This window comes from Sciurus vulgaris (genome assembly GCF_902686455.1).
Source record: "Sciurus vulgaris genome assembly, chromosome: 7".
Taxonomy (NCBI): domain Eukaryota; kingdom Metazoa; phylum Chordata; class Mammalia; order Rodentia; family Sciuridae; genus Sciurus; species Sciurus vulgaris.
In genome coordinates, this window is record NC_136467.1 from 16,430,120 (window position 1) to 16,445,293 (window position 15,174).

At 46.3% G+C, this 15,174-nt stretch overlaps 1 protein-coding gene and 1 long non-coding RNA gene across 5 annotated transcripts in view; both read right to left on the bottom strand.

Moving 5' to 3' along the window:
• PPP1R14C (protein phosphatase 1 regulatory inhibitor subunit 14C) overlaps positions 1 to 1,493 on the bottom strand; it is an 84,060-nt gene extending 82,567 nt beyond the window's left edge. Inside the window, exon 1 of one of the 2 annotated variants that reach the window (XM_079146903.1) lies at positions 538 to 1,493. In XM_079146903.1, the coding sequence (XP_079003029.1) occupies positions 538 to 927 (390 nt within the window). In that variant the 5' untranslated portion in view covers positions 928 to 1,493. The remainder of the gene's footprint in view (positions 1 to 537) is intronic. The other variant, XM_079146904.1, reaches the window with a different exon arrangement.
• Positions 1,494 to 5,688: 4,195 nt separating this feature from the next.
• LOC306665408 overlaps positions 5,689 to 15,174 on the bottom strand; it is a 110,587-nt gene continuing 101,101 nt past the window's right edge. For 2 of the 3 annotated variants that reach the window (XR_013765002.1, XR_013765003.1), the window contains exon 5: positions 7,138 to 8,178. This is a non-coding gene — a long non-coding RNA (uncharacterized lncRNA). Of the gene's footprint in view, positions 6,620 to 7,137; positions 8,179 to 9,300; positions 9,465 to 15,174 lie in introns of those variants that run through there. The other variant, XR_013765001.1, reaches the window with a different exon arrangement.

Sequence of the window (15,174 nt, forward strand, 5' to 3'; positions counted from 1 at the left end):
CCAACGTGTGCAGCTTTGGGAATGCAAGGACGAATTATGGGGACACGCGTCGGGTCTGGCTGGAAAAGGGAAAGCGTCCATCTCATGATTTTAGTATCGAATTTCAGAAACCAAAGGTGTCTCTAAGATCCACAAAACCTTTCTTCCCCGTAACACGGCTCAAAATTTCTTCCCTGTTCCCTCTCCGACAAAATCTGGGCTGACCAGATCCGGGTAGTGGGTGCTGTTCTCTGCTGCTGCGGCTTCCCCAACCCCTGCTCACGCAGCTGGAGGCACCCCGGAGCCCCACTTCGTGCAGCTACCGTGGTGGCCCAGAAGCATTCGGATCTCAGAGGGGAAAAAAATGCGCTTCCCAATACCCAACACACAGACTCCGCTACCGCCCCCAGCCCTGAGGGGAGCCAGGCACCCTGCAGCTGAACTCGGGCAGCGGCGTCCCAGCTGCAGCGTCCCGGCGCCAAAGGGCACCCGGGGGAGAGAGATCGCGCAGGGCCTGGGTCCCTGCGCTCTGTGCCCGCGAGCCAGGACGGTGTGCACCTGGGAGCTGGGGTCCAAGAGAATTCCTGGCGGGCACAGAGAGGCCAGCGGGGTCCCGACTCTCCCGGCCCCAAGCCCTGGTACCTCGCAGCCGTACAGCTGACCCAGCTGCTCCACGATCCACTCCTCCAACACCAGCCGCTTCCGAAGCTCCTTTCTGTCGTATTTCACTGTCACTTTTCCTTGCTGGTGGCGCCGCTGCTGCTGCTGCTGCTGCTGCTGCTGTTGCTGAACCTGCCCGGGAGCGGCCGCCGTGGCCACGGGCGCTGAGTCCTCCCGGGAGGAGCCCGAGCTGCCGCTGGCACCGCCGCGGGAGCTCTGGAAGAAAACCCGCGCCCCACCGCCACCGGCCCCGCCGGCCGCCTCGCTGCTGCCCGTCACCACCGACATGTCCCCGCGCGCCGGAGTCCGAGTGCGGCCCCGAGGAGGGGCGGGCGGAGCGCCCGGCGCCGCTACCACTGCCAGTCGGACAACCTCATGCGAGGGGCTCGCCAGCACCTGCTCCGCGCGGCGCACGCCCGGCTCCTCGGAGGGCGGGAGGAGCGGCGGCGAGAGGGAGGAGGGCGGGCCGGGAGGGCGGGAGCGGAGGGCAGGGGCCGCCGCCTGGAAGACCGGCCGCAGACCCTCGGGGTCCAGTCGCGGGAGGCGGGTCTGGCGCGCGCCCGGAGAGGGCCCCAGGCGTGGGAGTCGCCCGGGGCGGCGACTGTGGGAGCCGAGACGCGCGAGCGCCGTGTGTAGCCCGGAGGGGCCTGGCGTGGGTCTGGGTGGCAGCCGGTGTCGCGCTCTCCGGAATCGGGGACGGAGATTTGCGCTTCTCTCGCTTTCCCGGAGCTCACCAAACCCGTCACCTCCCAGCGGCCCCCGGCCACGAAGGGACGGGAAGGGAGGACGCAGAAGGCTCCTCGCGGAGGTTCTGGTCGCGGCTCCGATTCCTCGGAGGGCGGGGAGTGTCTCCTCCCCTCGCGGCCCCACCCAGCGACTCCAAACACATTCCTATTCAGGCCACGACGGATGCCGCTTCCTCTCTGGGATTGTGAGAAAAATTGATGAGGCGCTGTTTGTGCAATCAGACAATTACCGCGCCTGAGCAATTATTTCCAGACCAGTGTTTCTTTCCTTACCAAGCATCTGTTTAATGATAGGAAGGGCGCTACGATAACTTTATATCTAAAGGGCAGAAGGCGTGATCAGCGCTGGGGCTGAGGGGCTAGGGACATCCAGACACCAAGAATTTTTCTCGGAGTCGTCCGTTGGCGCTTGCTGGGTTCACACATTTTGGGTATTGCATTCCCTGCTCGGCCAGCTTTCCTCTCTCAATGCCATTTCCAACAACCTCTTTTTACCCAGGAAAGCAGATGCATTCACTAACTACTTGAAAAACATCATGCAACCAAATAGAATTACGAATGAATGAGCTTATTATAAGGTTTAGTGCAGGGAGGTGGGGAGGGAATTTGTAAACCGAAAACTGCATGTGCATGTGTGTAAAATTACAAGGAGACACTAACATATTTCTACTGTACCTAACAATCCATTTCTGCTCTGGCAACTGAAAGAAACCACAAAGATGTTCAAATACAAGTGAGTAGCTTTTATGAATATTAAAAGAAAAGTTGGTGAGGGTTACTTGTAGCTGTGCAAAGAAGCTTCTCTGAGGTAAAAGAGACAGCCACATCACATTGGACACCTTTCTATGGTGGAAAGCATTCTGTGTGGGATTCTAGGCTGACAGCTATAAAAGACACCAGAAATAAAAATAACCAGCTGGTGGGACTCTGCTGCACAGAGTTGCTCTACCCTGATCTATGATAGCCTTTGTTCCCTCAGTTTGGGGTTTTCCAGCAAGAGCCCAAGCAGGAATTTTCCCTCTGTTTCCTGCCTGCAGTTCATTATAAGGACACATCAGGCCTCGAAGAGTGAAAGGGAAGGATCTAAGTGTGAAACAGAGTGGCTGGTGTTGCCCTTAAACTCCTGGCATAATTAGAAAAGGGTCAAGGTTAAAAGATAAGATCTCCCCTGCCCTCCAAAAGAGACCAGCTGGCCCGTGGAAGGTGAGGTTTTGTGCAAATCTATCAGTGATAAGGGAGAGGAATTACCACAATTGGCCCCTAGAGACTGATGACCCTTCTCCCTACCACTACCCGCCTGGTAGGGTAGGTCATCCTCAATCCTGAACCTATAAGAAGAGGGCAAGTGCTGCCACAAAATGGAACTCTGTCCACAAGAAGGAAAAAGAGGGAGAGCAGCAATCCACAGCAGTGTCCCCCACATAGAGTGAGCTTGTCTTTCCCCAGACATCTGGCACCTTGCCAAGTTGACTAGCACCAGCTTTAATAAACCCACTAACGAAGAGAATTTGAATCAAAACAAAAACAGCTAAAATTTTAATTAATAAGAAGAAACTATGTGAAATCTCTGCCCTATTCCAGAGTTAAGATCTGATAATGCCAATAATTTTTTAAATTGTGCCTGTGATCCTGCAGTATGGCAAAGAGTGGGAAATTCCAACTTCTTACTCTGGGTCTTTGGACAATGAAGTCAGTCATTTAAGAATAACTTCAAAGAATTTATGGAAATTCACGAAGTTCTTTCTGAGGAAAATTCTTGTGCCCATTTTTTCTCACAGCATTGGATGCTTTTTCCTTTGTGTTTAAAATTCAGCTTTTGCTTGCTTACAATTTCAAAAATGACAGATACTGAAAGACATAGGTTGTAAGCATCTGAACTTGTAGAAAAATAGTGAGTTTCTTTCCATGGGCATGTTGACCCTCAAATGCCCAAATAAGTCACCTTGACTAACAACTGGAGGTTGAGCTAACATGGAGAGTTCATATTTCTATAAACCCACTTGCTTACTGAGGACATAACTTACACTGGAAATGAACTGCATGGCCCTGTTCCCCAAACACACATGCTTTATTCCATGTTTGAAAAATAGTAAAACTCAGTGTTCAGATCTTGACAGACAGTAGAAATAAATAACGCCTTTGCATATTTCCAAAATGGAAGACAAAATATTTGGGAAAGAAAGGAATTATGCCCAGGCCCTTTTACTTAGGTGACTGTTTAAGGTCAGCAGGGTTGGAGGTGTAGCTCACTGGTAAAACATTTACCTAGCAAGCCCAAGACTCTCCTTTCTATCTCCAGCACCATAAGCAAATAAAAATTGATAAGAATATAATAAATTGAGCAAAACCAACTATATTGCTCATTTATAACACACACATTTGTTGAATGCAAGTTTTTTTTTTAAATTCTGGCTAATGAAAATGATGAATAATTTTTAGTGAATGGAATGGTCTGGAGATTTTCAAGAATGAAAGGGATGGGCTTTTACCTTAAGGCAGTTGTTCCCTCCTGTGAAAGGTCTAAGGAAGTGTCATCTGTCCGTCACAATTTTGTGTTTTCCTAACTTGGCCATTTTTTCCCTCATTCCTTGATTTTGGAAAAGGTTTTGGGAGGCTGGGGATTATATATAATCTTTTATCTCTGAATATGATCTTTGTGTCCAAAGACTATTAGGTAAGATGACTTACACAGGGGTTCCAGAGCTTTTAGCCCCCCCTCTCCTTGCCCCCACTGCTGCACCCCCAGGGAAATAATTAAATACTGTACAGATGTTTATACTCAGTTGCAAATTTTCTTACTCCTTAAAGACTAGTGTCACAATAATTATGCAACACTTGGTAATCTACCTTGAATATGTTATAATTATAGCCCAAGGCCCCAAACCTGAACATAGTATTCTAGACTTGAGTAATAATGCCTATATCTGAATTCTCTCAGAGACCAAACAAAAAGACCAAAAGATATCTAATATTGTCTCATTTTCACCATAAACATGGAAGAAATTAAATCTGTCCTTTGGGATTTTATCAGTTACCCAGAGAATTTTCAGTTCTCAGAATATCTTCATTGTTCTTTATGGATCAATGTTGTGCCCAGGGTGGGGACATCATTTTTCTTTCGGCTACTGTTTCATCTTCTTTTTAGTTCCTTCTCATTTCTGCCTCCTCCTGGACCTTTGGATCTATGATTTGGAATCATAATTTTAAAATAAATTTCTTTATTTATTTGTATAAAAAAGAGCAGTCATTGTCACAAGTCTAAATTCTGTCTCAGCAATTAATAAAAATTCTTCTCTGGTGTTCAGACACGAGGAAAAGTAGGGGAAAAATTCACAGCTTCGTCTCACCCCCTTTAACCAAGATGCAATACCCCTGCCCATTCCAGGAACCCTAACTTGTAGAATATTTTGTCTCTGTAAAACTAGGTTCGACGTTTTTTCTAGAGGACCAGTTATCCCCTTCTAGCCAAGGCCTCTTGCTGACCCCGCTTTCACTGCAAAACATTTCAGAAGGGTTGTTCCTGGCCCCACATCCCTGTCTTCCACTCTGGGCTCTTCATGGTCTCGCTGCCAACTCTGGACTGGAGGTGCCTCCCCAAGGTTGCCAGCCCACTCCATGTTGCTCAAGGTCACGCTCACGTTTCAGCACTTAGGTAACTCCACCCCAGCCACAGCTGACAATCTTGAATCTCTTTCCCTGCAAACCGCCCTCCTCTCTTGGCTTCTGATTCCAGCCCCCTCCTGGTTCTCCTCTGCCTCCTGTCTGAACTGCAGTGGCTTCAGTGAGCTGCTTCTCCCACACCCCAGCCTCAGAGGTCCATGGTTCCCAGCTCGACTCACGACCCAGTTCTTTGCTCATTGGCAGGAATCTGCTATTTATGTCAACCTGTACAACAAACAGAGATTCTCCAAAGATAATGAGTGTATTTGGGAGTAGCAGAGCAGTGTACCAAGAATACACGTGGGCATATTCAAAGAGATTGAGGTAAGGGGAAATCTTAAAGGGCGAGATGAGGAGGATTGCATAAGATGTTTTGCAACAACAGTCTTGGCTACAGGAATCAATAACAAGAGTGGCGTCAGTCCCAGGTTGGACAGGGAGGTCCTGGGAAGATGTCCTTGCAGAAGTACTTTTTGCACAAAGCGTGGTGGCCTTTGTGCAAGGTTGTCAGTTTGCCTCTGCAGCTGTGACTTCACCTGTCTGCCGCAGATTCCCCAAGTCGAGACGTGAGCAGATCTCAGGCTCCGGCTTCCCATCCGCAGCACCCCACACTCAGTGTCAAGGCACCTGCCGACATATTTAAAGGACATACGTGATATCTATGTCTGTTCATTAGAGAAATTAACAGTATGGGGAATATCGTTTGGCCATCCAAGGTTGGCAGAGTAAGGAGTGTTCCAGCCCAGTGTTTTTCACATATTTTATTTTAAATCACAAAGTACAATAATAAATACATTTTAGCTAGGTGCATTGGCACACACCTGTAACCCCAGCAACTCAGGAGACTGAGGATCACAAGTTCACAAGTATATTGTGGTGGTTCCCAGCATAAACCCAGAACCCAACTGCCTGGATTGAATCAGGCCAATGCCACCTAGACACTGTGTGATCTTGTTAAGTTATTCAACCTCTCTGTGCACCTCAGTGCTGCTTGTTTCACCAGTTGTTGTTACTGGGAAAAAGCATCAAGACAGCACTTGCTGTTGTTTGTGTGAAGAGTCTATAAACAGTGGGACATTACAGCATTGTCCCACTATGGCCACAGCATATCCTGACTTTGGGGATGGGAAAACATCTCCACAGGGGTCCTGTTCCAATGCTCTATAGAGACAATTCAATTGTTTCTTCTTCCCATTGATGAGTCCAGTAAATGGAGGTTGAACATGCTTCTCCAAGGTCTTACTCAGTCGGCACCTCCACCTGGATGTTGTAAAACCACCTCAAACTATAGCTACTCAAATCAATGTCACCACTGCTAGTACCTGTGTCCCCTAAAACTCCCGTGTTGACAAGTTGCCTGTGCGATGATATCAAGAGGAGAGGACTGGAGAGGAGGTGATCCAGTCATGAGGGTGGTGTCCACATGAACGGATTAGTATACTCACAAAAGAGATTTGAGGGAGCTGCCCCCCTTCTGCCTTCGTGTCCCTTCTGCCATGGAAGGACGCAGCAAGAAAGCCCTCACCAGACCCTGAATTCCAGAGCCTTCAGCTTGAACTTCCCAGTCTCCAGAACTGTGGAGGAAAAAAAAATTCCATACTTTATAACTTACCTGGTCTCAGGTATTCCATTATAGCAGTACCAATAGACTGAGAGACCCATCTTCCAGAGCTGAACATGCTTCGCTCCTGTATTCCTTTGGCCAGAACTGTTTAACACCATTCATTTTCTTTCCCAGTCTGGAAAGCTGAGACTCATCCACCCCTCTTATCAGTAAGTACAGCCTAATGATTCCATGTTTTCTGGATTCCAGACCTGTCCCCTCTCTCCGGGATTTCTCCTTTGGTCTCCCAACTAGTCTGCAGGTCCTTCAGTACTGATCGCCCTCCTTCCATTGTCTCTACTGCTCCTTCAGAGAGACTGCTAAATGCAAATGTGATCGTGCCACGCTGGCTGAAATTAGGTTTAAAACACTTTCCATTTTCCCTTTCCCTTCAGGTTACAGTCCAAAACCTCTTGGCCTGGCACACAAGGCTCATCTTGAGCTGGTCCCCACTTTCTGCTCCCCTCCCCACACCCTCACTCTGCGCAGTACCTTACCAAACCTGGGGCTCCCAAATAGGAACTCGTTCAGTCTGCTCTACCTGTGCCTACAACCACTCCTCCTCCACGTTCCCCTGGTTCCAGCATAGTCCCTCTCTCCTCTGCAGGACCAGTGTGGGTCTCACCTTCCTGGTGAAGCTCTTTCTCACCTCCCTCGTCTTAGCAAAATGTCACTTTTGCCCCGTCTCATGGCTACCATCCATCTCTATCACACCACCTATGAAGACTTTGCACGATCTGGTCTCTGCTCGAATGTTACCTTCCCAGAGGAACCTTCTCTCTGCACACTCTCTCCCTTGTCCTTTTTATTTCTCTTTCATTGTTGTGACTGCTTGAAAATTACATGTGTATTGGTTCATTGCCTCACTGTTCCTCTGAAATGCAAATTCATAAGACAAGGACGTTGGTGTTCGCCTTCATGTCTCCACTCCCTAGAACCAGTGGTACAAACATTGGCGCTCTCCAACTCACTGACGACAGAAAGGGTTTGTTGGGTCATCTGTCCTCTCATTACATTGCAAACTCCTGAAGACAAGGACATGGCTAAAGGTTGTGTGTACTCTCAGAACCAAGAACGATGCTTAGCACGTGGCTGGTGTCCCACATGAGTGAATGAGTGAGGCTACTCCACTTCCAGCAGTACATACTATTTTTCTTGATTCCTAAATACAAATATATAAAAGGGTAGGTCTCTTTCATCTCTTGCCAGCATCGGCCCAGCTGGGTACTGGTGGTTTTAAGTCATAGGAAGTCACAATTGTCCCTCTGGAGAGAAACTCCTGTGGGTTTATTATGTTTCAACGAACAAAGGAAAACTGTCACTTCTTCCAAGGTCCTACCCACAAGTGGAATCTCTAGTCACCTTTTCCCTCAGCATCAATCTCAGCTTTGCATACCTTGCGGGTTCAAGCCACCACTGTGAGACAGTGGCTGAGGAATTGAGCGTGACATCAAATTATGGTTCCACTTCTAATCTTACTTGGCTGTGCCATCAGCAAGTCACACTCTCCCCCAGTGGTTATTTTCACATCTGCAAAGTAGTAAGAATGGTTCTGAGGTTACCACCTAAGCCATCTAATGTGAGGACCAAGTCTGTTTTCCCCAAGTTCATTACAGAGCAATGTGTGGTCCTACCATACACATTTGTAACCTGTGCCACACGACTTACCATGTGAGTCTGACACTCGGACTGTCGGAACCTTGCTCTGTGAGACCCATTCATGCCACTGGTCTCATGACATGGTTAAATTACCCGAAAACTTTCTAAATATCTATTCTCCATTTCCGTGCTTATCTCGCCATGGACCAACAGCAAACAGCTCACCAGCAGGCACCCGTTCAGACACTACAGCCTGAAAAGCACTGTGCCTTATAAAGGTCTCATTTTGTAATTATGAATGACTTGTAAACTTTAATAACTATAATAATAGCAATAATAATTGGGCATTGTTCATAGAATGAGACACTGATTTTAATTTCCTCTTCTGGAAATTTTTCATTAAAATGCAGATGATCCTAGTGACCCAGAAAGATGTGACCCTTCCAACTGAAGCCGAGGTCTTTGCATTGTTCTCTTACCACATGCCATGGAGGGTGGTGTGAGAATCCTTGTTTGAGAAATCAGCCTCCCTGTTCTATAGGGGTCTCTATGCATGTTGGAATCCTAGCATGCTACTGAATGCCACAGCAGGTCCCACCCCAGTGGACAAGTGGGAGGACCTGATATTCCTCGTGTCAATGATCTGGACAACTGAGAGGTCATTCTAGAAACAAGAACTCTAAAAGAACTACTGAAGGGTAGCAGAAGTCATTTTACTGGGGCCTTGTGATTAGAGTCAAGAAGAGATTTCTAGACCTCACTACACTTGTGTGTTTCTACCACCAGCAAATGGACCAATATCCAGGGTAGGCAGGTCCTAAGTTAATCCTATCGATGAGCAGATGATCCCGGTTTATAATATTTTGGGTCTAATAATACCCAAAGCTACCTATCACTGACACCCTATTAAATTTCAGGTATTTTATTATAAACACTATCTCATAAAATATTCCTACAATCCTGCAAGGTAATTCTCTTAGCCCACTTTTTGTTACTGTAACAAAACACCTGAGACTGGGTAATTTATAAAGAATAGGAAGTTATTTGGCTCACAGTTCTGGAGGTTGGTAAGTATAAGAGCTATACTTATATATCCCCTCAACATCTGATGAGGACCTTCTTGCTGCATCACAATGTGGTGGAAGACATCACATGTCAAGACAGATCAAGCTACCAGAGAGAGCTTGCTTTTACGACAAAGCAATTCCTTCAATAACCTATTAATACATGAATCTATGAGTGGATTAATCAATTATGAGGGTAGAGACCTCATGACCAATCACCTCCCAAAGATCCCACTTCTCCACATGTCTGTATTGGGGACCAGGTTTCCAACACGTAAAATTTGGGTACACATTCAAATTATAGCAATAATCTTCTTGTAATGTTGATTATTATGTTCTATGGAAAGATAAAGAAACCAAGTTGCCAGGTCTCTAGGGCAAGGTCGTGGTTTGAGGTCTCAAGGTTATGGGCATGTAGCACCCCTTCCTCCCATCCTTGCTGGCTTTGGTGGAGCCTGGTGGCCCATCGGAGAGCATCAGGCCCCAGTCAGCCTCAAAGGAATACCCATGCAAGCCTCAAAAAAATTGCTGTTCAAGTCCCAAATTTGAAGTAGCCAAGTTCTGTTTTGATAAACGAAGGCAGTTTTCCCTTTCTCTTTCTCTGCTTTTGAGAACTGAGACCCTCCAGAATCAATTGGTAATTATCTTATGGTCTCTGCCAGATGCCAGCTCCACTTTCCCCTGACACATGGGATGCAGATCTGAGGCTGGGCCCACCCCAGACCCACTAAGACAGAGTCTGCTGGGACCAAGCCTGGCACTGGTGTTGTTAGAAAGTTTCCATGTGATGCCATGTGCAACCAGGGCTGAAGACCAGTGTCCCCAACCATTTAGAGGCAACCTTGTGGGTGAAAATTGTATTATTCTTCAACATTGCTCTCTCAGTCTGCCTTTATGCTTTTGCTCTCCTAACTACTTTCTTCTCCTTCTTGGCTCCACAAAATCCTCCGAGTCAACACCATCATCATCATCATCATTATCATCACCACCCCCGTAACTTTTCATCAAATGTGCCCATGTCTATAGATAGGCACCATTCAGTCGCCATGTGCATCCCATCGTACGATTTGAAATTGGTAAAGCAATTTTCCAACAGTTTTGAAATATGGAGAGTGGATCTTTATGAACACACAAAAACACCTAGATCATAAGATTATAAAGGGGGGTCAGACAGAGTTGTATAATTTTACAAATAAAAAACTATCACGCCATCCAGAAAACTACTTCCTTATTTAAAAAGAAAAGAGTATGGTCTATCAGAAGCTTGTGCAGAGAATTAGTTAATCCTAGGGATCGTAAAATGTTGAAAAAGTGGAGAATGGCATTTCTTTCTAGTTTTCATATTTGAGATAATAGGAAAACTTATTACAGTATGTCACATACAGACAGTTTGAAAAACAGACCAAATTATTATATGGTATGTCATGGTAGAGCAATAATGTTGCAGTAGAGAAAATGAACTGGCCAGTAAGTATGCCTACTATATTCAGTGTAGACGTCAAAGCAATAAGTTGTAGAATAAGTAATAAACAGCATTAACCTCCTCTGACCTCATGGAAAGAGAAAATTATAAAATATTCCACCAATGCCCTTTGGCTGTCTGAGCTCTTGTGAACTTAGAAAGAGGTTTTACATTGAAATCCCAGAAATGCAGTAGAGCATAATGAATGACGATGAGCCTCGAGGTACTTCCCAACTGTCACTGTATATATCACAGAACGGTGGTAAGAGCCACCATTTCAGAAAATAAAAATTCTAGTAAATTCCTGATTCTAGTGAGCCAAGAAATGGACAGTCTTTCTGGAAAACAGAATCTAATTACACATGGTGCTGTCTCCTCTGGGTTGTCCTTTAAAACCAGTCAGGCAGGGCAAGGACCTAGCCAGGCCCCACACGTGGAGAGGTTAGGCTGGGCCCTCTGTGGTTGGATCCTGGAATGCAGTGGTGGGTGGGTTCTGGGCCCAGAGCCCCACTGTGAATGGTAGACTGTGTCCCTCTTCCTGACTCCAAGGCCACTGACTCCCTAGGTACCCTGTCCTCTCCCAGCATCCTTCCTGCCAGTTCCCCACATCTTGCCCACCCCAACCCACCACCACACTCTCCTTCCACACTCTTTTTGATCTTCCAGGACCTAAGTGGCAGCTGCCAATTGGGATAAACCCCTGTGTGACAGTGACAAAAGCATAGAGCCTGTACTGGGTTGAGACGTGCCCCCCACCCCACATGCCCTTCCTGGAACATCAGACATGACTTCATGTGCAGGTAGATTCAGAATGGGGTCATGCCAATATGACTGGTGTCCTCACATGAAGAGAAGGGAGACCCAGAAGGACCCCCAGAGGAAGTCACTGTGAAGAGACACGGAGGACGCCAGAGAGAGACTGGGGTGCCTTCAAGCAAGGAACGTGGAGGCTTGCGGAGGACCGCTGAGGACCGCTGAGGACCGCCAGGAACCACCAACACGGGAAGAGACGGAAGGGTCCTCACCCAGAGTCGTCACAGAGCCATGGCCTGCCAACATCCTGATCGTGAATGTGTGGCCTCTACAACAGAGTGGACTCCGGCTAAGCCACCGTGTGGGAGGGGCTTCTTTACCCCACCCTTGGGAACTAGCACAGAGCCTAACTAGGCACAGTGTCCCTGGCTACTATGACTTCCTACAGAATTGGAGCAGAAATTAAACCTCATCTCCAGTGACCACACGGAGTGCTTCACAGAGTCACTTGGTTCTCTGTGTGGGGAAGGCCTCCAAGAATCTTGCGCTTGGGCATGAGCGTTGTCTGCCATGGACCCAGGAGAGAGGACACCAGCCTTGGGCCGCATTCTGCTCCCACGGCCCAAGCCTCAGTACCCACATTAGCTGGGTGGCTTCCACAGCCACCTGCCTGCCTGTCATGTCATGTTTCTTATTTTTTTACTTTATGGGAGAAAAGAATGAAATGGACACAAAGCAGCACACTTAGAATCAGGAGTAATCTTTTTCAAATGCTAGTTGTCTAAAAGTCTAACCCTTTTTATTATTGTATCTTTATAGGTCCACGGTTATGTATTCATATAAGCACACAACATAATCTGGTTAATTTCACCCCTTCAGAACCTCCCCTAGTACCTCCCCCTGCCCTCCTATTTTCCCTTCTCCTGATTAAAATCCTAATCTTATTGTTTAAATAGAATAATTAATTCTTTTACAAACACAGTGAATGTCAGTTGATTTCTTAACTAATGGAAACTGGCCCCAGGACCTAGTAAGTGGTAGGCCAAAGAACATTAGAGAAGAGTCCTGAAAGGAAGGAGCAGCCTATAAAACTTGGAAGATTTAAAATATAACGTCAGAGTGGTTTCAGAAAATTTGTGGGGTTGGAAAAAAGGTTTTTCACTGACAGGGTTGATTATAAATTCTCAGAAGAAAAACAGAATGGATTTGGCTTATTGTATTAGCTTACTATTCCCAGTACTTAGCATAGTATTTGGCAAGCAGTAGTTCTAATGAATAAATTAGAAGACAACATATGTTAATTTTTCAAAATAACAGATATTTAAATACCAAAGCTATTTGAACCAAAAAATATATATGTCATCTTGATAAGCTATAATTATTCTATGCTCTTTCTACTCAGTTTATTAAGAGAAGGACAGTGATAGGTACTTCAATGTTCTTAAAGTCAGAATCCAAGGAGAATATTAATACTGCTACTATAAAAATAATAGCAACATTCACATAACCCTCACTAAATGCCAGCCACTGTCATGGAGCTTAATTTACACCTACTTTTTAATTCTCACCACTCTTCCCCTTGGAGAGAGGAATGGCTAAAAGGGCAAGTCACTTGTCCACATCACAGGGACCCCCAGGCGATGCAGCAAAGCTTTACCAAGTACAAGCACTGTGTCTGGCCATCCCACTGAGGAAAGGGAGCAGGAAGTCTCTGCAGAGGGATTTCCTCCTAGTCACAATCCACTGATGTTCCTGCAGACCTTCAATGCTGAACTTCCACAGATTTATCTTCATTAATCTGAGTTTTAGACTCAGCAAGCTCTCGCTTACCTACTTCTCTCTCCCGAGTCAGGCAGGTATAAAGCAACCCTTAGAATCACACCAAGAACAAGGTGTGACTAGCAATGTGATTGGGAAGAACCCAGGATTCAGGCTTGTCTTCCTCAGGGGTAAGCAAGTGTTTGCAATAAATTAATTGAGCTTGTTTTAAAAGCTGACCTCTTTGCTCCAAACGCTATCTTTTCAGCAGTTGCATATCCCCTGGGCATGGTTAGGATGGCCAGAATTGCAATGACATGTAAAACAGACAAGCAAGAGGACAGCCACAATGGGTCCATTTGCAGAATCAAGACCGATGATTTTCTTTTGCCAAACCTCCTGGAGGTTTTAGTAAATTTTCTGAGTATACATGAGAAATTAGAATGGAATCTGGGGAGTTTTGCTAATGGGGACCATTTACTTGATGTGGCCAAGATAACGTGTGGCTTATGTTTATTTATGGACTCTTTAACCTGCCCCCAGGATACCTTCCAGGCTGCAGCTAGTTAGTCAACCCTTATTGGCACTAAATAATATCTTAACGCTACTCAGAGAAACTTAAATTAATACACTTATTTTTGGGGGAAGTAAGTAGCAGTACCAGCAGACCGTGCCTGGGTTTTCTGGAGCACTTAGCTCCATCTGGCCTGTGAGCTTCCCGCTCTGCTTATGCACCTGCTGCTGCACCAATAATGCAGTGCATGTTCCTTAGAGGGAGCTAATTGTGGCGGCAGACACCTGAATACATAATGGCTCCACCACTGTGGATATTCATTCTGCGCTCATGTATTAACTCTGGACAGATGAACGGCCCTCCTCTATGCAGTCATTTCATGAGGTCTGAGCATGAAAGTTCAGCCATCTTTGATTCTTCAAGTTGAAATTCAGGTAACTTCAAGGTGGTCCTCAGTGTTAAAATCAAACCTTCAGGAGGGGGAAGCCAGGAAGACAGCATGGGATGGGTTTTCTCAGGCCAGGTAGGAAATGGAAAGCACCCTTCTGCTCACATTTTATTGGGTATGACTCAGTCACACAGGCCACTCCTGAGGGGCAGTGGGACCTGGGAAATACAGCTCAGGTTCAGCTACATGCCCAGGGAGAATAGGCAAAACCAAGTTTCCATGCACTCTTAGCAATCTCTGCCCCATGATGATCTGTGAGATTATGAATAAACCTCAAATCTTATTCCTCACTTTCAATAAAGTAATGTTTCATTCTGAACAATGTAGTCTGCAAAAGATCTTTTGCTTAATAATTTAAAGTTCTGTTTTTAGGGCTTCTCAACAAATGAAAAGCTGATAGGTAAACATCTACTGCAGTAAGCTTTATTAAACCCTGGAGGCAAATCTGAATCTGGGTTCTGTCATCTTGTAGCTTGTCGATCTGAGTGAGATATTGATTGTCTCACCTCTGTCTCTTTGTATGTGAAACAGGTGCAAGAAGAGTATGTCTCTCACAGAGATGTTATAGGATCAAGTACTATCATGCCATAGACTGTATTTCAGAGTGATTAACATGGGCTGGGTACAGAGTAAGCCCTGGAAACAGGAATCAAAGCACATTTCACTGTGACCCCAAATGACCACAGAGATCATGTTCCAAAGTAAAGCACAGGACTAACAAAGGGCAGAGGACAGAAGTTGAACCACTCTGAAAACACTCATTTCAAGAGGAGGAGTAGGGGGTGGGGCACTGTGGCTGAGCGTGCAGCTCACCCTACCCCAGGGTGCAGCCTGCAGGGCCTGACTTTAAAGCCATGAGAGGTGGTTAGTGTCTGACTCAGGCCTGGAAACCAGACAGAACCTGGCTGGCTACAGGGCTGGCAGAGCA